The sequence below is a fragment of the Labrus bergylta genome, chromosome 6 (genome assembly GCF_963930695.1).
Source record: "Labrus bergylta chromosome 6, fLabBer1.1, whole genome shotgun sequence".
Lineage (NCBI taxonomy): Eukaryota > Metazoa > Chordata > Actinopteri > Labriformes > Labridae > Labrus > Labrus bergylta.
Window position 1 is genome coordinate 6,042,006 of NC_089200.1, and position 24,954 is coordinate 6,066,959.

General features: G+C 39.9%; 1 protein-coding gene across 10 annotated transcripts in view; it reads right to left on the bottom strand.

Annotated features, from left to right (window-relative positions):
- LOC109997158 (discs large homolog 1-like protein) overlaps positions 1-24,954 on the bottom strand; it is a 117,079-nt gene that overhangs the window by 12,094 nt on the left and 80,031 nt on the right. For all 10 annotated transcript variants that reach the window (XM_065955617.1, XM_065955618.1, XM_065955622.1 and 7 more), the window contains 5 exons: positions 24,379-24,535; positions 23,727-23,829; positions 10,387-10,501; positions 2,885-3,067; positions 453-516 (listed from right to left, as the gene is read on the bottom strand). In XM_065955617.1, the coding sequence (XP_065811689.1) occupies positions 453-516; positions 2,885-3,067; positions 10,387-10,501; positions 23,727-23,829; positions 24,379-24,535 (622 nt within the window). The remainder of the gene's footprint in view (positions 1-452; positions 517-2,884; positions 3,068-10,386; positions 10,502-23,726; positions 23,830-24,378; positions 24,536-24,954) is intronic.

Sequence of the window (24,954 nt, forward strand, 5' to 3'; positions counted from 1 at the left end):
TTATTATTATTAATTAATAATGATTACACGCTGAAATTCAATACTATTTTATTTTTAATCATATGTTTGAAATTCCATTATTTTGCATTTGAAACAAAAATGGTATGCGTATATTTTGAATTTCTGCACTGTCTTGAGCTAAGAGTATTTTACTTCCTGTTTGGATACAAACCTGCTTTTATTTACAAAAATAAAAATAAACTTGTGATAGGTCTAAGATTACAACCATGAAACAGAGGAACTTGTTACAGATGGAAATGTTATTTTCCATCACTGTGCCTACAGGGAGACGTTGCTGTCTGTGTGGTGGCTTAGCTACGGTGCGCCTAAAGGGACAAAACAGTCTGCGATCAATGTGATTGAATTAAAACTGACAATACTCCTAAGTGTTATTATTTCTGTCTTGGATAGTTCCCGACTCTAAAACCTTAATGAATACGGTTGTCACTTACCGATCTGTCCTGAGACCTCGTTACTCTGACCGTCTTTAACCTCGACCTCTCCTTCTTCTCCGCCCTGTGAGATAGAAAGAACAGCAATTTAATGAAATACTGACAAAAGACAAACACAAACAACTGAGCATGGATGAAAGCAAAGATACAGAATCATGTAGAGAAGGGAATCTTGGAAACATCTTCAGAGATGTCATTTTGGGACTTTATCATCTGAGATACTTTGCCAAATATTTGTGTATGAGAAAGAAAATAAGCACACTCACCCTCCTGCTCACTTAAATGTATCCACACACTGTAGGTATGATTTTATGATAATAACTGTTTTTTTAGCATTGTGCCTAAAAATCTATTATGATTATGTCAAGTTCTTTATTCAAATGATGAAATGGTTTAAGCAGCTACGGCCAAACAATTGTGGAATGGCATTATCTCGTCAATTTGTCAAGGATAGTCGAGTGTTTCCTATTCCTAAGGACACAAGATAGGAAGCAAAGAAGCACCTTTCAGTTGGTTTTACAGAATTTGCCAGCTCTTATTATGGATGCCACTTAGTTCCAGGTCATTTCACTGAGTTAGAAACCTTCCTTAGCTGCTTTTTCCTCCACAGAGGGTCTGATTGCTCTTGCTAGTTTTGTCAGCTATGTTTAAATTTAGACGTGTCAGCACTTTCTGTTGGATTTTTTTTCCCCCTGCTGCTGATCTTGATTTTAACAATACAATGAAAGTAAGAAGAATCTCCAGTGTCTCAGCTAAGGGACTAGTTTGTCAATTCAAGACTCATTTTATAATTGAGGCTTGACAAGCCAAATGTGTTTTTTATACAAAGTCGTACATTATGCAGCTTTTAGTCTCCAGATATCTGCAGACAGCCAAACAACTGTGGCTGAGAAAGGACCCGCAACATCTGAGTCCACAGCATGAATTACCATAATGACTGAAGGGAGGATGTGAGTGTGCAGGCTATTCTTCACTTGTAATCCCCGGAGGGCTTTAATACACAACAAAGCTCTCTCACAAGAATGTTTGCACTTCTGTATTAGCAAATACTTATATTTCTCCTTTTCTCTCCAAACTGAGTCTTATAGCCACCTCAACTTACTCCTCCCTTCTCTTTTCTTCCAATGACATGATAAGGATGATATTCTATTTGAGAAGGAGTAGAGAGGAAGGTGGGGAGAGAGGGAGGGGTGGCAGTGGCGGTGGTAGTGAGAGGACTAAAAAGGAAAGAAGAAGGAAAGAGGGGAGGAATGGAGAAGCAGTTAAAAAAGAGAAAAGTGTAGAAGAAGGAAGGGACAACAAGATTTGGAGAGCAGAAACAGCAGGAGAGGAAGGAGGAGGAGTAAGGTGTGGCATGTAATACTAAATGAGAAAGTGATGTTAGCAGATAGGATGAAGAGAAGAGATGGGATGGGATATTTGAAACAGAATGAGGAAGGGGAAAGAGAAGAGAGGAGAGGTGAGGAGAAAGAGGAGGTAAAGCAGGAACAGGAGAAGAGGATTAAAGTAGACTGTGAGAAGAGGAGACAGAATATCATAATGGGAGAAGAGAAGAAGACAGGAGAACAGGAGGTGGAGGAAAGAACAATTGGAAGAGAAGGAGAGGAGGGAAGGAGGCGAGAGTGAGAGGAAAGGAAGAGGACAGGAGGACAAGCTGGTGAGATAAAAAAGGTGGCCAAATCAAAAGGACAAGACAAGAGGAAGAGAACCAGACAGGGGATGTTTTGAGTTCAGGGCTCTAATAATGGCTAATTTCACTGATTAACTTCACCTTCAATCCCAAAATGACTACAGGACTCTATAATCATTCGTTCGACCAGAGTTCTCTTAATACAGTCTTTATTTACCATCTTTATTAAATAGTCAACATTTAATGCCTTCTGCTTTAACACCTACACCTCTAGTGACTGTACTTTTAATTTCCTCAACACTTCCTAATTCAAAACCTATAAAAAGAAAACCTTACTTCTTCTGTAACTATAACACAGCCCTTATATTACCCATAATGCAGCAGCCTATTACCCCAGATTCTCTCCACAAGCCTTCATTTTAACACCTCGGACTATTTATACCCCACCTTCTAAAACCCTAATCCCTGTTTCACTCTAATTTCAACAATCCCTCTCTTTCCATCCCTCCACTCTATCACTTTCCACACCCCTCCCTCCCTCCCTCCCTCCCTCCCCATCACCTCTGTCAGTGTCACAGACGGTAACAAGTCTTGTTCTAAAAATGGTCTCCTCCTCCCACCTCAAAAGCCAATCAACCTTTGTCTATCACCTGCTCCTCTGAGGAACAAGGAGGAAAAAAGGAGCGGTGAGAGGAGGGGGTACTGCTCTGCGGAAAGTTCAACATTCAGGAGATCGTTAAGGTACTTTACTTCGGTAAAAAGTACAACAATCAAATACTGTCAGAAAATACTAATCTCTGACCTCCTGCGGCTGGGGATGACTCCAACTTCAGGGCAGTTTGGAGGCGGGGGGCTGAGGTGACGTGCGGGCCACCACTCCTCTTCGCCCGCACTGCTCACATGGAGGATATCCCCGAAATGAAATGGAAGGATCTGATTGGGCGCGCCCAGATCTGAAGTGCTTCCATCGTAGTCGAATAACGCTCTGCAAACAGACAGAAAAAAAAAGAGAAAATAAACGATGTTAAATCACTTCACTGAACAGTCTGCTGGAACAGTCCGGGTGCAGAAACAGACACGTCAACCTGCATTCTTTCCACGGCCAGAAGGGGGCGACTTCACGGGCTAGTGAGGGAAATATGATGATAATTAAGTCTAGAAGGAAATTACCCTTTTCCCTCTTCATACTTATTCTTTCAATTAACAGTTTGAAATGAAGAGCATGTTTTTTCCCCTAAGCTATGGTCCCATTTAGAGCTAAAGAGATAAAGTGGGAGGACAGAGGTTTACTGATGCATATCCACCTAAGAAAACATTTAATGCATGAAACCGCCTAAAAAATCTTAAACTGCTGTCAGGATGCCTTTCACTTCTCCTTCAACTATTGACAAGAACTTGACATCTTTAACTTCAACAAATATAAAACAAGAAACAGAGAGACATTTAGAATACAGAGAGAGAGAGATCTGTTGTAAATAACACCCAAAGCAGCTGAGGGATGCTTTCCTACACTATTTATGCATGACCTTGTCTGTTTGTACATGCCTCTGTATTCTTGTGTGTTTATGTGTGTGTGTGTGTGTGTGTGTGTGTGTACCGTACACATCTGTCTGCATGCATTTCAGTCTGTTTGTGCGTATTGTGCGCTGCTGTTTATGTTCACTGTGTCCCAACGGTGATCTGTCTCTGTGACCACAGACCTGTCCGCAGGGAGAAAGACCCAGGAAAGTAGGCCAGCAATATGTGTGTGTGAGTGTGTGTGTGTGTGTGTGTGTGTGTGTGTGTGTGTGTGTGTGCGCGTGTGCAAAGGAACTAGAGCTGAAATAACCGACATCCCCTAAAGTCCCTGCTGCCTTCATCAATAAAACAGAACATAGACGGAGAAGGAACCAGGAGAGAAAAGCAGAAATTAGACGGAGAGGTAGACACAGGGAGTCTGACAAAAACACCAGCTCATGATTTATTTATGTTACTTTAAAGACGATACAGAAAGACTTCCACTCAGGACTTTATGTATACAGCATGCCTGCTAAAATGGAATAGACTATAAACAAACCAGTCTTATATTATGGTTAGAGGGTCAACAGTTCAAATGATTAGATTCAGTGACAGCTGACCTTTTCAACCACTTCTAGTGAAAATGTATTTTTATACATCAGAGGAGTGTTCTTATAACTGGCTAGAACTTGGACTGATGTCTTGAAAGTTTCCATGGAGAACTCTGTACTTCTTGTTAACAGATTACAGTTAAAAATGTCCTCTGACGTGGCGCCTGTAGCGTAGTGGTTAGTCAATACGGCCAACGTACAGAAGCTATAGTCCTCCAAGCGGGCGGCCAGGATTCGAATCCGACCTGTGACTTCTTTCCTGCATGTCATTCCCTGCTCTCTCTCTGTCCCTGATTTCTGACTAACCACTGTCCTATCTCTAAATAAAGGCAATAAAAGTAAAAAAATAACCTTTAAAAAAAGCATCTAAGTAAAGATCATTTCTTTTGTTTGTTTATGTCCTCTTGTATAACTTCAGCAAAAATCATGTTTGGAAAATAAACCTGTTTTATGTGAAAACACTGTGGATAAGGATTGTTGAGGATCAAGCAAATAAAATAATAATCAGAAAAACTGTAGATGAAACAACTATTTTGCGATGGTTTGGGGAGCTTTGTCGTAATTTCTTTGTGGTCTGTTCATTCTTTAAAACCGGGGCTCCGGTGGCCAAGAGGTTAGTGTGCACTCCCCATGTATGGTGGCTGTGGTACACTGGGCGTGTGGCCCGGGTTCATGTCCGATCAGGGGCTCTTTTTTGTTTGTTCCGTGTCGTTCTTCACGCTCTCTCCCCCGTTTCTGACTCTATCCACTGTCCTATCTCTAAAAAAAGGCTGGGGAAAAAAGCCCCAAAATAAACCTCTTTAAAACTGTGCAACCTTAACACAGCTTCATTATTCACATATCAAAACAGTCAAAATGAAAACAGTGCAGCCGTTGATTCAAAACTATATTTAAAGCTTAATTTATAGCTCTAATTCTATAGATTTAGAGCCGATTTATTTGCTTTTCAAACCAAAATAACAAAGTATTTGTAACTTGAGGTCATAGACTGTTTGGTGCATTCTTCTACAAGTGTTTGCAGCTGGTTTACTGAATGAAACAAAGACTCACAAAACTTCCTTTGATCAAAGCTGAAATAATCACAGCAAATCCAGTGACAAGTCCTCAGTCTGTTATCGTCACATTCACTCATAATTTAGAAGAAAAGATTAACATCTGCCCCATTAATTAGCCAAATTCTGTCAGCATCATTTCAAATAATTAAAACAAATGGATCTCTCACCATGGTAACAATACTTGGCTGATCGTGTTACTGTTTTTTTTTTAGGCCTATCTAATCCACAGGCACCTCCTCCCTCTGCAGAACTCTTCTTCCTGTAATCTTTGTGGCCGCTGATGAACATTTTCTTTTGGTCTATTTGTTCAAACGACTGATGATGATGAAGTCAGAAAAAGAGGAAGAAATTGAAAGACAAAAACCATTTCCTTAAAAAATAGTCTCTATTCAAATCTAACTAAATGTCTAACGTGTCTTACTGGAAATATTCTTTGTGTGTGCTGAACTGTGACAGTTTGAGTAAATTGGAAGTGAACAGACGTCTCGCTCAGTTGACCTGAAAATAATTACATGGATCATTTAAGGAAAGTAGCTTGGAAGTTAAAGTTACCTTATCTTCAAAATCTACAACTGAGGTGTCATTTTTTAATATTAGACTATACATTAAATGTATAGATATGTACATGTAGATATATGGTTTCTTCATGATGCAGTGGTACAGAGGCCTAATGTGCCAGCAGATACACAACACGGTGAAATATTCATAGCTGCTCGTTATTATCATGAGAGATGTAAATGTTCTAAAATAGTAAAGACAAGAGTGAGCAGGCGTATCATAGCTGTGTGATATTTACATCAGTGGGTCAGAGACTGAGTCAAAGATAAACAAGAGCACTCTCATTAAAGCAGATCCACACATCCCAAATGACTTCACAGCTACTGTGTAACACTGATGAATAGTGTGTTGTATTATTAAAGTTACATGTAAGTGTGACCCTAAATCAATTACCTGTTCTCAGTATAACACTCCAGTGAGTAATTCCTGTGTGGCAACTTCTTGAAATTCAATTAAGAGAATGAAGGAACACGCTAATTACCTCAGTGTAATCCTGCAATATCGCAGTGTGTGTGATAACCCGTGGAAACATGTTCCACTAAGCACTAACACTTAATAGTTGTAAAATATCACTGTTGATGATCTTTGTTAAATTTAGTAAAATAAACTGCAAGTAAAAGGTTACAAGGAATACTAATTACATTAGGTGGAGGGTAGCATTCACATCAGGAAGTCCATATGAACAGAAAAGAGCAGTGGGCAGATCTGAGACTGTAAATTACCTTTCTGTTCTTTATCATGTCATTCATCAAGGTGTCAGTGTTTGTAGAAAGAAATATACAATAAAGTAAAATGTAAAGGCAAAATATCTCAAGAGTTAAACACATCTCATAGAAAACATTTGAAGGAAGCAAGTTACAGTGATGGATTGTTTCTGGACTTATCCAGACACATGTAGATGTGACTTTAAATCAGCATCCAGATCCCATTTTACAGTTATTTGAATTCCTCGGTGGAAACCTGTGACATCTCATTACTTGCGCGAAGGAACAAATGCAAATCGCTGCAGAGTGTAACAGAAACACAGCGGCCTTTTCCACTGAGTGCTGGGGACATTTTAAACATTAAATCCTATGTTAGTGTTGTTTTTGCACAGCCAGCAGCCAACTGTGAAAAGTGCACTGCAGTGTGGCTTTTTCCTGTAATCTATAGGATGACTGCATACATGCAGTTTATTTCAGAGGTGAATATGACTCTGTGATAATGCTTTCTTCTGTTCTTTTCTTTACATTTTTACACTCTAGATGTGATTATTATTTATTTAAAAGTTCGAACACATTCAATCAGCCCCCTTTAAACCCTGATATTGAGTTGCAAGGAGCAAATGTCCCAGAGCCTTTTGCTTACTTTTATGAAATGCTTTGAAAGTGAATATCTGCACCAGAGATCAGTACAGAGAGATTTGTATCAGTTTACGTTGCCCGGGGAGACACGAGTCGAGGTATTCATGCAGTCCTCACAGCCCAATCAGTGCATCGATGTTTTGTTATAAATCTCCAGATAGAACCCTTGTAGACTACGAGTGTGTTTACATATTCTTAATTAGAGTGAGATATTGAGTTTTTTGCAAGGAACATGAGAAACCTGTTTATATATTTCATGATATAAATCATCATGGCAGGTTTCTCATAATCTGTGTTCTGTTGTGCCTTTACTTCTCACCCTCTCAGTCATCATGTTGTCCAACAATAGAGATCAGACACTTTGATGTTTACATGCTGCAGAGTGGATTCTGGTTTCTATCAAAGTTCTTCAGGTAGATATCTAGATTTCTGAAACCATGAACATGACTGGGATATTTCAAAAACGACTATAAGCAGAATACTAGTGAACATGTAAATGTGCTCCAGAAGTACCATGATTAATCTACCACAGTGGATCTCGGCTGAAGTCTGATAATCTATCAGTACAGATTACTCACACACACCTTTCTCACAAAAGACAGTGGTATATTTGTCTGTCGCCTTGCGTCAGTGACATTTCCTCTGCAAAAAGGTTAGCCTGTGTCTTCTCTATCTGTATGGACATGCATAGTCGCAGAGAGCACCAGACACCCTCAATTCGTCATGCACCAGCAGCCTCATCTAGACCAATCAGCTGCCAGTATGAGCCCTGCATTTTTAATATTTGACGCTGATTGGTCAATTAGGGGCGGTACCCAGATACCGTACCTTCCCTGTATGACAGTGATTTATCATCTGGCCTGTTCGGGGGGTAACTGCATTATCCTATATATAACCTTGAATAGATTGTGGCCTGATTTTAAAGAGACATGGAGAAGGCTTCTCATTAATATTCAGAATGTAAAGTGATTAAGTTGTCATGGCAGGTTGTCATGGTAGTTATCTGATCTGTGCATATTTCTTTATTAAATCTACACTTATACAGTCATGTACAGGACAGTCTGCTGTATGAAATGGCTGCTGGTATTTCTCAGAATAAGACCAAATACCTGCAAAACTAATACAGTGTGACTCTACGTCTACTGTAGTTTGTGTTTTAAGCTAATTAGCGAACATTAACGTGCTAACATGCTGAACCAAGATGGTGAACATTTAACTGCTTAATGGAAGCGTGTTAGCGTTGGCCCTATGAGTATATTAGCATGATGGTATTAGCATTTAGCACAGATAACAGAGCCGTCATCATGTAGACTTGATTTCTTGTTGTAACGTCTTTGGAGGGATACTGTTAGCTGAATTCCCTCATGCACCCTGCTGTCTTACTTCATCAAATGCCAGATGATGGATGCTAAATCCATGAGAGTGTTGAGCTTCAAATCAAGTGAGGAATCAAACAAAGAGCTGCCTTACATGTAGTTTATATAAGCTGCTGTTATTGGTGTTATGAGATCACTTTCATTTGTACAAAAGTTGTTTTAATTTTAAATGGAACATAATGAGTTTATTTCTCAGTCATGTGTTTCAGATGATCTTTAGTTCAGGTAACTTTCTAACTATGTTATATTTGTTTAACAAAAAATTATATTATTAAGTTTCTTTTATTGGTATAAAAATGGCATCTTTAAGTTCATTACTGTTTTAATTGAATTGTAATGATTTAATTAAATTAGGTGTAAAGAAGCCTCTTCTCCTCATTTTATCCCCAAAACAAAATACAATTTCAAAATATAATTTACGCCTAAGGGTCAGTTCTTACAATCTTTAATTAGGATGATGACAGCCAGCTGTGATGTCATGTTTCCTCATTTGTTCTTACTAAACGCACATTTTACAAACAGGATTGTTTGTTTTGATTTTGTGTAAGCCAAGAAGGTCATTCGTGGTTTCCCAAAGTACTGTGAGTCCACTGGCACAAACTTACATGCTCTGTCAGAGATGGAATCAAATGAAACAAGTTCATACAGATTTAGTGGCATTTTCTGTAAACCAGCGCGTTTGAATCAACCTTTGGGCACAAAATGTTGGACTACTGATCCCAGTGCGCTGAGTGAGACTCTCTAGCATGCGGTGTAAGTGTGACTCCTGCTCTGAGTGTGAGTCAGTGTATGTGTGTCCGTATAGTTCAAGGTTACTCTGACCGCCTTGCTGCTGCTGCTGCTGCTGCTTCCTGTTCCTTCAAGGCCACTTGCACTCAGCTCAGGTCAGACATTGTTTTCATGCACAGACCTTGTCGGCTGTAGTTTTCTCTGAGCTTGTATTGTTAGTATTTTTTTTTCTGTCCCTAAATCTGGTCATATCTTTGCAACTTTAATGTGCATTACTTTTAAAAAGACAGTTTCCGAGCTCCTTTACTTTCAGAGCCTTTACATAGTTACTATAAATACAATCGGAAAATTAAATATCCACTAGGACTTCTCCATTTTGACAAAGATGGATCAGAAATATATACATTTATATTAATTTATAATTTTTAACTTACCATGGCCGTGATACAATGTCATAAAGCACAAATCTATTATTATTATTATATATTTTTTTACCGTAATTTAAATAACTGAAGCTAACTTTTGCTGTTGTTTATTCTTTGACACGTTGTGAACTAAAAGATCATCCTTTTTTCTCCTTGAAGCCTTTTAGATTAGAGCGGCTTTCCTGTCTTTGTTTTCCTTTTATTGATCTCCCAGCACCTCCCAAGTGACTTCTTTGTACCCGAGCGACCTCGTGTTTAATCAATGCTTTAAATGCTTGGATTCATGTGAGGAGATGATCTTGAAAGCGCAGGTTGTTTTAGGCCTGACACTGCTTGTGGGCTCTGCAGAGGAAAACACAGAAAGTTTGGGCTGACTTAACAGCCAGGACAGGCAAAGGCAAGGACACACACACACACACACACACACACACACACACACACACACACACACACACACACACACACACACACACACACACAGAGTAATCAAGATAGTTGACAGCGATGGATGTGTTTGTGTGTTGGGTAGTTTTTTTTTTTTTTTGCCCGAGAATCTAATTGTGATCCTGATGTGATAACCTCTCTTTCAGCATCTCACACACACACGAAGCAGAGCTGACAGCTGAGATAAGACCCTATAATAGTTGTGTCACGCTGAAGGACACTCGACAATCAGTCACCTCTGGGTGTCCGCTGCGTGCGTGTGTTACCTGACATAGAGCGTGCGTTTCTGTGTGGAGCGGAGCGACGTGGAGCTGGAGCTGACACTACTGGTCATCATCTGTTCCCTCAGGTCATGGATCTTGGCCTCGAATCGACTGTACTCTGCACACACACAGACACAGAAAAAAAAGAAGAAAACACTGTTAGAAGCAGAAGATTTCAGGTGACAGGTTTAAAAAAGTAATAGAAAAGTATTGAAATATCTATAAAGAATCTATTTTCAGCTGCTTTTAGGAGCGACCTGTTACTCTGCATTAGCAGCAGCTGACTGACAGTGATTTTTACGCTCCAATCATCTGGGCTCAGTGGTTCAGAAGCATTACAGATCAAAAAAGAGGAGCAGGGACATGAACACACACAGCTTTAATGGAGGTAGAGGTTTTTGCACTCTGTTAACCACATCTTCTAAAAATGAATGTAGTACAACAAGTACAACGCGTGTTTTAGGTTTAAAAGTGCGAGGAGTTTGTTACTGCGTGTTCAAGAAGGGGGATTCTCTCGTTCTTTTACTTTCCTGCTTAGCAACAGACAGCCCCACACACACACACACACACACACAAACACACACACGAGCTAATGGACATGCAGACTGGGGCATCATCGAATAGTCTGTTTGATCCAAATATTAACTTGTGTTGCATCAGACCCGGGCCATGCCAATATCATCATAAACACACATTTACAAGGTCATCTGCACACACACACACACACAGACACACACACATGCACAGCCAGAATGATTCCACAGCACTGACTCGTGCATGTCATTGAACTCCTAAATATCTGCTTACAGATCCTCCTCAGGTAGGATGTGTTATTATTCATAGATACCAACATTAGAATGTATTTATTAAGATACATTCATCCTCCAATGTCCACGGGAAAGCATTCATCCTTTAGTCATTCATTTTTTTCTGCTGCTCTTACTCCTGTTTTGTGTCGTTTTCCCGCGTTTTGTTTATTTTATTTCTTTATGTGCAAATTCATTTGCCCATTGGGGAAAAAATACAGTGATTTTAACTAAAATGAATGGAGCTTCAAGCTATGTACAAAGATGGTGTCTCAGTTCTCAATTGTTCCTCTAACCAGCAGGAAGATAAATCAACGAGCACAAAAACAAACATAATTGAATTTGCAGCACAGATCAGAGATGTGAGCAGAGAGTCAGAGGTCTGAAACCACACGTGTGACTGCAGCTGCCTGCATGTTGTTTTGTAGGTGGAAAATCTGCACTGAACACAGGCGTCACATTATACATGCACACTGGGCTCCCACTGTGACGTTCAGCCAGCTAAGCAGTGGTGTGACATGGCATCATTGGAGCAGCATTTTCAAGTTATTAGTCAGTGTGCATACATGCACATATGCAGGAGTAAAACTGAATAACTGGAAACACACAAAGCTGAAAGTGGAAAAAAAAAAAAAAAAAACTTCAGAAAACAGTCAATAAAAACACAGCCGCTGTAAATGAGTTTACCTCCTTTGATTGGTAATTAAAAATGAAACCAAATTGCCGCCATGCTTTTTGCCAAAAGTATCTTAATACACTTAATATGAGCCACATTCACCTGGTAAGTCCAGATAAACATTTTACTTCAGGATGCAACGAGCAAAAAATTAGGCATTGTTGCTTGTTATAGGTATCTAGAAATGCAGCAAGCAAAATGTACATTAGCGTCTTGAAAGTGTCACTTACAATCTGAACTAGTTTAGTACATCTCATTTTAAGTACATTTTGTTTCCTCTTTTGACTTTAACAGAACAGAATAGAATAGAACTCCTCGGCTTTACAGGAACAAGAACAAAAACATGATGACAAACAAGACAACATTTAAATACAGCGAGAGATTAGAGGAGCGCTTGGAATCCTTGACTACATCACAGTTGATTGGTTTGTTGTTTGTAAATAAAAAAACATTTTTTTAGTTATGTAGTAAGTCAGAGTTTTGAAAGAGTCGTTTCATAAAACATTGCGCAGTTAAAGGTTTCAGACCTCGCAGATACTGGGCAGTAATATTCACATGGGGGGTTGTTTGTTTTTTAACTTTACTTTATGAATTTAATAATTCAATTGCACTTGGGACAAATAATATTTTATAAACAGACCTGATGGAAGCACTTCAAGATGTCGGTGCAACGGATGAGAGGGGTCACTTGTAATGTCGAGTGTGCCTGTCACTAAGTGACATCTGTGGTTTCCCTCAGATTTTACTGGCTGAATCGTACTGAAGTTTAAAAATCTGGTATCCTAAAACCTATTCCAATGCATTGAGGGGCAAAATAGAATTTATTTTTCTCCCTGCTCCTTTCCGAACATGGATGGGGATAAAATTGTGAATCTTTTTTTTTTTTGTGAACATTGAGTGTTTTTTGACATGAGCGGAACAAAAAAAAAAGAAATGAAATGAAATTTGATAGAAGTTTCCCTTAAAAACAATGATGTATTTCCAAACAGCACTTTATGTTTCATTGCAGCTAACAGTATCCACGTGTCACTTGAATGACAAGTAGTTAATTGAGAGTGAGAGAGCCAATCAGTGCAAAGTGCATCGCTTCATTCATACACTCAGCACACCATCTCTGTTCTTTAGTATCCTCCTGCAAAAACCATCAGAGCCATTTCCTTTTTAGTGGCCATAAAAATGTCAGCGTGCCTCTTTAATTATAAATGTACATTTTTAATGGAAATGCACAAAGTGAAAAAAAAAAAAAAGCAAATGACATGATGTGTTCTTTAATGTGTGTCTGTTGTTTTGAGGATGATCGTCTTCTTCCAGCAGAACAATCATTCTACCCGCAGATTGCTGTCTTAAAAAGACATTAAATTGTGATATTTCTCATTCACGGTGACAGCGGAAATATGTGTCATAAATCCACACTGACTGCCCTCGAGTTTTCTTAACACCACACAGCTTCACAGAAACCTCTGAACTAACACTCGGATAACAACGCCGCTGGCAATGAGCGCAAAAAAGCCCCTCTGAAGGATGTCCTTGTGTGTGTGTGTGTGTGTGTGTGTGTGTGTGTGTGTGTGTGTGTGTGTGTGTGTGTGTGTGTGTGTGTGTGTGTGTGTGTGTCTGGACCATTATTGTGTGGATGGGAGAATCTAATTAACCCTGAGTAATTCAATCATACTGGAGGTACACACGGTCATGCACTCACTTACACAGAATAACACACACACACACACACACACAAACACACACACGCCCCCACACACACACACAAGCACACACACACGCACAACTTAAACCTTCAGTATCTCTTGGGTTTTCCTAATTTTCCTCCCCTTTTCTGTTTTCACTTTACTTGTTTATCTTCCTACACGCATGTTCAGCATCTGAAAACTGTCATGAAGCAGCCTACAGCAGCCAGATCTCAGCTCTGATTTCCCCCCACAGCAATCATTAATCTGACACATCGACACTCACAGACACAAAAAGATAAACTTTACTAAAGCGCCTGAAAGCAACATACGTTTTGATTCACTGAAATGCTCTGAGGAACATGATCTTACAGGCTTTTCAAACAGTACACTGACTATACTGGTAAAAGACGATTTACCTGCATGTGTCCAGTATTTTACTTGTTACATTCAATTCAATACATGCTATAAGACAAAAAGAAAGGTTTAAAATCAAAAACTACAGATAAAACTGCCTCCAAATTGTTCATAACAAGAGCTGGAAGTTAGATAGACGAGCTAGATAGATATATAGATAGATAGATTGATAGATAGATAGATATTTTCAGTCTTTTAGTCAGACGCTTGTGTCCATTACAAATAAATTAATTAGGGTTTGTTTTCAACTCCCATCCAAATACTATGCTGCAGATACTGTATGAACACAAACACCAGCAGCAGCAGTGGCAGCATGTCTGTGTCAACACACATCGCCTCCACACAGCATTATGGGATTAAGAGCAAGAGAGAGAGAGACAGAGAGAGAAGCAGGCAGGGATGAAACAAGAGTGAATAAAAAGAGACAGATAAGAGAGGCAGAAGAACCAGATGAATGAGCCCGCTCACATCAGATCCAGTGAAGTAAAGAATAAACTTCATCAGTGTGAGGAGAAAGCGAAGAGAAGAGAAACTGTTGTTGGTCTTTATGACCCGTGGAACAAAGCCCGTGTTGCAGCTTAGATATTAGCGTAATTGAGTCCTGAAGAGAAAGACAAAAGCCGACGGTGCCGAGGCTTCATCTCTGATCATCTTCTGCTTTAAGAGCAAAGAAAAGTGCTGATGTTTAAAAGTCAGAGCTGCGAGCTTCTCTTTTTTTTTTCTTTGAGTCTTAAGACTAGAGAAGACTACCAAGGCTAGAGAACAAAAGTGAGACTGTTGATACTACTACACACACACATACACCCCAATGTTTCCACATCACTGATAATGTCTTTGCACTGTGAGAGCCATCAGAGCAAAGACAGCGTTAGAGCCAACATGTTAGTGCTGCATCACTGGTCATCAGAGGGCTAACAGAGTCACAACAAAAACAGATTCACCACATTAAGTCTGTCACTTTGCACCATTTTCATCCCCAAAAAAAAAAACACAATCAAAACTTCACTTCACAAATGCTCTGATTTGATCTTAAAAAAAAAGAGATGCAATGACATTTTGTAAATCGGTCTTTCAACTTGTGCTCAGCTGTACTCACATGCTGCTGGCAGACGTCCTCACGATATGATGATGAAGCCGGTACGCTTGATTTTGGATGTGCGTGTGAGAGACAGGGGTTTTTGCAGCTTTCAGTCAGTAAAAAAAAAAAAAAAAAAGATAGAGAGAGAGTGAGCAGATGTGTGTGTCTGTGTCTGTGTGTGTGTGTGTGTGAGTGTGTGTGTGTTATGATGGAGACGATTTAGCACCGGAGCCAGAGTGAAAAGATGTAAACGTGTGTGGAAAAGGAGTGTGTGTAGGTATGCAGTCGCGCTCTTGTGTGTGTGTGTGTGTTTAAAATCAGTCCAGCGCTGCTCAGCTGCCACAGCAACAACAGATGCTAACTCTCTCTCTCTACTACACTCATCTCTTTCTCTATATCTCGTGTCGCTGGTGCGTCCGCGCTGCTTTGCTCCTCCCCCTCTTTGACAGCAGCTTGCTGTAGGGCGGAGACACACACACACATGCACACACACGCGCGCACACGTACACACTCAGCAACAGACATGAACACTGTTTCCTCAGGTCACTCATGCAGGAAGCTGAGTCGATGCCAGGCTCTCCTGCCCTAGTTTGGCCAAGGGAATGGGTCTGCATGCCACACACACACACACACACACACACACACACACACGCACACACACACACACACACAGGCAGGATAAAGCTTCAGCAAGCATTTTGAATATTGATTTTTGGAAAGATTAACTAACAGCTCAATTCATATTTATCGAATGGGTTTTTCCATTTGTTTAATATGAAAGCCCGACGAAAATAAGACAACAGCGTCAGCCTTCATAAGTAAAAGGAATTAAATTCTTTCTGCTCTGCATGATTTATGTGTGTGTGTCTCCATCTGTCTCCCCTTTCTTTCTTTCGTCTCCAGTTTCAGCCTCTCCATTTTTCAAGACTCATCATGTTTCGTTCTCCTCCGTCTGATATTTACTTAAGTTTTTTTTTACAGGGTTTAAACGATGAAGAATATTCAAGAAAAACTGTATCTTAGAATAGTTGTGTCACGTCAAAGTAAGAAGGTGATGCTGTAAACTTCCCTTAACGCTTCAAACTAACACACTTCCTCTGTGGAAGTCAAACTACCCAGGATTAAAACAGTAAAATCACCAGATATGAAGTTTCCTGTGGTTATCGTTTAGCTGTCTGCCAGCACACACAAACTCAATGCAACAATATCAGACGAAGAACAAGAGAAAGATGGAGGGAGAAAACAAAACATAGTGGAGAGACAGAAATGAGAGGAGAGATGGGAGGATGAGGAGGAGGATGAGAGGAAGAGGAGGGGGAGGAGTGATGACAGAGACTAATGGCTTTGGGGCTCATATTCCCTCCTTCCTTGCTTCCTTCATTTACCTCTCCTCTCCTCTCCTCTTCTCTCCTCCCCCAGGAGGAGCATTGTTCAGCAGCTGGCAGAGACCTTCTCTGCATTGTGCAGCTTCAGTGATATTCAAAATCAAACCACTGGAGATGGGTAGTTCTCATCAGTAGTGCTGTGTGCAATGCACCAATATTTTCCACCATTTTCTTATGTTCAATCTGAGCCATGATTTTATAAACGTTAAGTATAATTGAACTTTTACAAGTTAGTATTTGTGAGCAATGCAGAAATTCAGACTCTACCCAGCATCAATTCTAGGAGTAAGCACTATCTTGTGGTTTGCAATGTGACTCAAACTCAGGTTGCCTGAGTGAAAAACAAACAAGGCTGGCATTTTGGTTAAGACAGAATCAGATGGTAACGTTTCACATTTCACCAAATATTCCCAACAGTGGCTTTGCAGATGTTTTATTAGAAAGGAAATCCATTCAACACATCTGTCAGGATAAACAGAATGTGTTCTCGGTGGGTACAACTAACTTTGTTTGCTAGAAGACTCCACAGGGCTCCTTTAAGTCAGAGTACTTTTTATTCTGTTTGTAATTTTTCCTGTCTGACCCATCTTTACTGTCGCTGCTGCGAAAATCTAATTTCTCCAAGGGGACAAATTAAGTTTAACCATGTACATTACCAAAACTTTATGTGGGCTACATTCAGTTTTTTATTATTTAGTAGATTTAATTTAATTTAATTTATTTGAGTTAGATTTAATTTAGATCCTCCTGTTAAATGTGTTCATATACGCTCCATGTCTGACCAGTGGAATAAAAAAATCCTTCCCCTTGTGAGCGGGGTCCAGGAATCGATTTTGAGGCAGTGGATCTAAAAATAGCCGTGCTGGAAGAGGCTCATCTATAATTGATAGGATACAGTGCAGTAATCTATAGAAGCATTGATTAAGTGATAAGATTGCAGAAGAAAGTAGAGGAGGGAGACAGAGAGAGGGGAGGGAAAAGGAAAATAAAAACAATAATGTGTTGAATTTGTTCCAACTTGAAATGTCAAATTTGAAAAATGTGTTTCATCCTGGGCAGCTAATAAAATCCTGAATGTGACAAGTCTCAAATCAGTCACCTTCCCGTTCACACACAGGGTGGGCGGTGAGCAGACCATTACAATTGACACGAGTAACACCTGTCACAGAGCTGATAAGTAGAAAGGGAGCAAGGACCAAGGAGAAGGAAGGAACCAAAAAAAAAAAGGGACAGAGCATGTAGTGAAGAAGGAAAAGAAAGGATTGAAGCCTAATGTATGTATTCAGCGGATTACCTTCCTACGACCAGAGAAGGAGTTTCCTTTAATCTTCTACTTTACAACTGGTGCATGACACACACACACACACACACACACACACACACACACACACACACACACACACACACACACACACACACACACACACACACACACACACACTCACACACACATACACATGCTAAGTGTAATAAGCAGGCTAAGAGAAGTGATGATAATCCTCTCCGCATCACCTCAGTATTACTGCTGACAGACGCCGCCTCCGTGTGTGTGTGTGTGTGTGTGTGTGTGTGTGTGTGTGTGTGTGTGTGTGTGTGTGTGTGTGTGTGTGTGTGTACAGTATGAGTGTGACAGTGTGTATCCGTGACAGTTGTGTGTAATCTTAGTGACTAATACTGCTGTCAACCTGCAGGCATTAGCTGTCCAACATCAGGAAACTTATGGCAAGGGAGTGGATCCTGCTTAAAGGTCAATGCGGCCACTTTTTGGTGATTTTTTTTTTTTTTAATCAACAGAGAATTTTTCAACAAACTGAGCGGCATTTATTTTGGATTCTCTGTTAAATTAGAAATGTATAGTGGTTTAAAGATATATACTTATTTACATGTTATTCTTTATGATAAGATATACTAGCTGTTATAATCCTGGATTTATTTAGACTTTTCCAGGAGGTGCTGTCTTTAAGAATGCTAATGTGAATCAGATATATTGAAAAGTGTAAAGAGAAGGTTATTATTGTTGATGACATCGATGACCTTGCACATCATTTTGTTGCTTTTTTTCTTTCTTGCCTGGGTTTTTTTTTTTTTTTATACAACCATAAAACGTATCAACCCATAAAGAGTCATCTACACACATGACTTCTCCTCCTGCATGTCCCCACCAGGTGATGACCTCTGGTTAAACAAGAGTATATCCAGTGAGTTAAAAAATGGTGGACACAGATCATCTCCTGTTGTGTGCCATTATGTGTCGTCATAATGTCTGGAATCAGAACATCACATAAACTCTATGTTAAGTATGTTGGCCTGAATGTGTGAAGTATATTTTTCACGATAGTGTCATGACAGTTTTGTAAGACATAATTATTCTAAGCTTCTTCATGTAAGGTTTAGTCAGAACCAAAAAAAAGTTCCTAAAAAAATGAGAATTTGAAAGAAAGTAGAAATAGCCTTGCTTGGCAAAATGTGTATAAATAATGGCATAGACATATTTTGGAGCATCAGGTTTAATATAATATGTTTTTCTTTTTTTTTGTTGGTGCCAATAATAGCCTTAAACTTGGTGGAACGACGATGGGGGACGTCGGGTAAAGCAGCATGACTTTTCACAGGCGAACACACTCCATCTGCTGTGCACACCAAATAAACACAGAACTTATATCTGCTGCATCAGCTTTAATCAACCAGCTCGCCACTAACACTGACACACACACACACACACACCATCAGAAGTTTTAGTTCTGTCCCAAGCTGAGCTGTGTTTTCTTGCCCTTTCTTGGTAACATATTTAATATAAACAACAGGAGGAGACCTGCACAGTGCACACAGACACAAACAAACAGCAAGAGATGCACTTTTCTCTCCTGGTGGAGGTCGTTATGAGTTCCTCTCTCGTTGGCAGGAACTGTGTTTGTGAAACAGAGGGAGCACTGCTGGTCTGCGCATGCTATCGCCACGGGAACGGGACAAACATAGATCTCAGATGGACAGACAAACACACTCACAGATAGTCATGGGCAGTGCTGACCAAAGCCCAGCGTGGACAGACGGCTTGATATGGAGTCATTCAACAATGACTAATAAGAGTCACGACACAGACAGGCACAGGCGCATGCACACGCACACACACGCACACGCACACGCACACGCACACGCACACGCACACACACACACACACACACACACACACACACACACACACACACACACACACACACACACACACACACACACACAGATTTTAGATCAACCTGTTCTACCTCAGAGTCAGCATGTGAACAAATCAATCATTAATGCTGAACTAGATCTAGTTTCTCCAATTTTAAGCAGTTAAATCTTTGCCTATTGATATAAGGCTACAGCACAGACTGCTCTAAGGGAAGCCAGCTGGCTCACCTCTGATACCCACTGTGTGCTGTCACCATGGACTGTAAGTAATAGGTTGTCACTGTAAGATTCCCCCAATCACACACGCCCAAAAAATAGAGTATAACCAAACCAGCTCAACAGAGCATGGAACCATTTTGACATTTGGGATTAGTGAAGTATCTGCAGGAATATTTTCAAACCTTTTCCCTTTAACACAACAGAGATATTGAAATGCATATTTCAAATATGCTTCCAACAAGCCTTGCTTCATGACTACTTGGATGTTACTTTGATAGAGGGATCAAGAGCAGCAAAACTGATTACACTACTGTTGATATTTTTTCACTTTGCATTTAGAATAAGTTGTAACTGTAAACTACGTTTGTTCTTTATGTATAGTCTAAAAAAACATTTATTTTTAAAAGAAAATATCATCATAAATGTTTAGTCATTTAGGAAGTTAGTTTGGACTGAGTTCTCCGTTTGGACAAGAGGCATTCCATCAGAACAACATCACTAGGACTTCTCACAACGTGTATTACTCCACCTAAGTGTTCTTATGCTGCAAGTTAACATCACAGCAAACACAGTTTGTCCTGATTAATCTGGGAGCTCTGAATCACAAAACAGACTGCATAATAATTTAAAGAAATACAAATCTGCTGGTCAGTGGAAACAATGGACACAAAGTCCAAAGTAACTGCCTTATTGGCTAAGTGTCCCTCTCTAACTCCCTAACACTAACAAGTACTTTAATTGAATGACCATCCAAACAAGGATCGACAGAGGTCAGAGGTGCACTGCTGAAGTCAGTTTTTAGATATAGATAGCTTGCAGCTGTGGTACGTCAAACAGCATGACAAAAGAAGCAGCAGTGTCAGTGTGTTTTGTTTAAAGGCTGTTCTCCATACTCCTTAAAATCATGAAAAACAAAACACCATATGCCTGTGGCTTGTAAGATTCATCACAACTTTGTTTACTTCTTCTCTAGATCTCCTGCCAGAACTCCACCTGTAAGCTGCTGTCAATAAAATATAGACCCAGCATGCCAGCTGAGAGGAGAATAGGCATTCGTAGTATTTCCTTACTTCTTAAAAAAAAGAAACACTGACTAACAATACATGTATAAACCTTGTTTCTGATTGCATACAGGCATAGCTGGATGTGTTTCAGTGTGCTGCATCTGATGCTTTCATACAGAGAGTTTGATAAAGACCGTCGTCCCAACTCTTAGGGTGCTGTCCATGGTGCTGATCCTACCGAACAAACACTGCAGACACAAAACACACTCCCATAACTTACACAGAAGGTGTCTGAGAAAGAAGAGCCATCATCAAACCAACTCCGACACTGTCACAATATGTCCCCATCATCCACCCGTGTGCCCCCAACATACTCACTATGCTCTCTACAAACTGCTTATTCACGAGGATCCCTGCTGAGAGGCAACACGAGACAACTTCTTAAGGTCACGAGGTCAGTGTTTAGTTTGTCTGATTTTAATTGTTTTTTATTATAATCGGCAATACATTCTGACATTCAAACTTTTTTTTGTGATTCCAGGGACTGTATCAAAGTGGCACTTGATTAAACTTAACGTCTCAGTTCTGACATTTCTTCTTCTGCATCAACCTAACAAAAATACATCATATCATATCATATCATATCATCATCATATTGAGAAGAGGAATTAACATGGGACATACCTAAAAAAAAGCCTTCTCTTTTAAGATTAAAATTCACATTCTATTTATCAAGTACAATATGTAAAACCTTTTAATAAACATAACCCATGTCCCATAGCACAATGTGAGGGTCACATACATGTACTGGCTCCATCAGCTCCCAGCACATTTAAATACCGTAGCTACTGAGGAAGTTATCTATGTTCTGACAGTCTACAACTTTGTGTTTTTGACTCTTGATTGGCAAACATCCATTTGTATAGGTGATGCTCTGGCTGGAACACCTCCTCTGTTTTCCTCCAAACGTTCTAGCCCTTGACACAAACATTAGCGTCAAGTTGATGATGATGATGATTCTCAAACTCATCACAAGGGGCATTTTAATTAGCGACCTGTTGACTCAGTGAAGTAAACGACCTCATAAATCATCTGAACACTCGTTAACATTTAGCTTCGTCCTAAGGCCTTTTTACCCACTGCTAACTGAACCCTGAACCCCGAAGCAGTCTGACCTACTGCCACCTGTCCTCCTCTCTCCACTGGTCTTTAGAACTCAAAACTTTTACCTGACTTTGATTAACGATATCTTTTTACTCGTAGGTCCAAAAACATGTTTGTGTTTTAGACTGACCCTTGGACATTTACAACAAACTCTAAAGAAATACTTCATTAAACACTTTATTTGGGGTATTATTGGCAGGATTTATCATCAGCAGACTCTTAATTCATTCACAGATTTAATTAGCCAACCATACATTAAATGATGAATCATTTGTATGGTTCTTAAAAAAATGTTGTATTTCTGCAGATACAATTTATTTAATACGTTTGATTATGTTTCTCTGCAAACTTTTCAAGGACCTGTTATCCTGAGTTTTCTAAGTTGGTTTTCTCAATAACAACATCTTCCTGGACCTCCTCCAGGGCTGAATAAAACATAGCTGATACCAGAAAGAGACCCATAACAGTGAAACACACACACACACACACACACACACACACACACACACACACACACACATTTCACTTCCTGTAAACACAAGTCCATAGTGCATCAGGGACCAGGGGACCTGTGAGTGTGTGTGTGTGTGTGTCTGTGTGTGTCTGTGTCTGTGTGCTTGTCCCCACATTGACAGCACCCCATTAGCTGAGCAGGTCAGCAGTTATAACCTGGTTACCTAGGTTACAGGTTTTTTAGTGACTCCCAGTAGATCCAGGTTGGTGCTGTGTGTGTGTGTGTGTGTGTGTGTGTGTGTGTGTGTGTGTGTGTGTGTGTGTGTGTGTGTGTGTGTGTGTGTGTGTGTGTGTGTGTGTGTGTGTGTGTGTGTGTGTGTCGCAAAAATTGTGAATTTGCAGAGTCACGTCACTCATACCATTGTAAGTAAGGTCATGATTCCAGTAATAATGATTGGGCAGATATTCTGTAGTGTGAACTTCAACCTGCTTTATAAAAACACCCAATATCTAAAAAACAATAAACTTATGATACATTAATATTGCAACCTGGTTCTTGAGTTTAGAGCACTGCTTCCAATTTTAAAATGAATTCATGCAGAAAAAATGGATGAGGATCCACCTGATCATTACCTAGAGAGAAGGTTTTGGAGATTTAACCATAAACCCGTTAATTTTATCTTATACATGAGCTTAGCAAAGCTGCGAAACATTTTTGTTGAGGCCACTTGCACCGGCATCTGATATAAACATTGACCGAGAAGAACTGCAGGCTATAACAGCTTGGATATCTAGTGTCTGCCTTCTTGTTTTGAGAACTAAGGTAACAACCTCTGCTTTAAAGAGTGGGGATGGAATCCCAACATTTGAGTGCAGATAATGTTATGGAATCAGTTTACAGAGTTTAGGCTGGTTGGATATTCAGTCATGTTTTTTGAGTCACAGTGTATACCTAAATCCAGCAGAGCAAGACAGAGTGCATGTAAGTAATTATGACACAGTTCCAACAGCAACTCAGCTTAACTAATAATTAAGCTTTCTTAGTCAGTACAGCATGCATGAGGAGTTCATTGATTTCACATCCATATGAACTGTAGCAACAATTCCTCTAACACCTGGCTGACAGCCTGTGTATATTTTGGAAATTGGTTAAAAGTTTTAACCCTGTTTTACCGCAATCATCCCCAAGCTTGACAAAAGAACGTCGTAACTTTGCAGTGCAACAACTGATTGCAAAATACAATCAGACTCTTTGCTTGAATGTCAGTGTGCTGTGTTTGGCTGCTGTACTCACCCTCAGGTCTGTACTGTGCTACTATAGTAACGTTGGTTCCTGCGTTCTTCAGAGCTGCAGCTGCCTGCTCGTGTGTTGCACTGGACAGGTCTACACCGTTCACCTACAAGCACACAGAGGCACAGACACACACACAACGAATTAGAGCCCCATGCATGGATCAATAGAAGTGAATGTATACAGCACTGAACATCTTGGTGGGTCAATATCCCACAGGTGACCGGTCACGTGTAAGTGTGCATGTGTTAAAGTGAAACCGAGTTGAATGCATACAAAGCCTCTATGTCAGGACTTGCATCATGATATTGTCAGTGTCATCCTGCAGGGATTATCAGTCCCTCTACAGTATGATGACTTAATCCTGTTTGAATGCTGTCTGAAGGATATGAAAGCCATATTTATCTTTAGTGGAACACAGGATGAAGCTTTAAAACATGCTTCAGCTATTACAGCATCGATGCCCGACTGAGTGACTGAGAATGTGCAAAGAAAGTGATACTCAAAATAAATGAAGTGGCAGGAAGACTCCCTGGAGTAGCCATTATAACCCAGTTATAATAACGTAAAGAGGAGAGTTATTGATATTATTAGTTGTGAAAGTGCTTGTATTATATTTCTGTGTGTGCCGCTTATAGAAGGCCTTAGTTCTTACCGACAGGATGCGATCTCCTTTTCGTAACTCCCCACAGAGATCAGCCGGACCTCCAGCAAGAATGAAGGAGATGAAGATTCCCTCTCCATCCTCCCCTCCAACAATGTTAAAACCAAGACCTGTGGACCCTCGCTGGAGCACCACCCGCCTGGGTTCTCTACGGAAACACAGATGAAACAAACACACACTGATCAATATGATGGTATCCATAATTATAATAATGATAAAATGTTTTATTTGTAACACACTTTACATAACAGACAAACCTCAAAGAGCTACAGAGTAAGAACAGAAGTATTAAACAACAGGAGAATAACACCAAGAGCATAAAATAACAGTTAGGGAAAACTAAGAAAAGGCTCTTCTAATGGTTTACTATAAATAAGTACATCACTCATTATTATTTGTTTAAATTGGGATTTAGTTTTGGAGGTACTGTGATGAGTAATGACATGTGATAATTGGTTCCTTTCTGCTGCTTCAAGGATTTGCTGATATTTAGTATAAATTGTGTGTGTATTCTTATGGTTTCAGAATGTGTACAAGATGAACGTGTATTTGAAAATGGAACGTCTC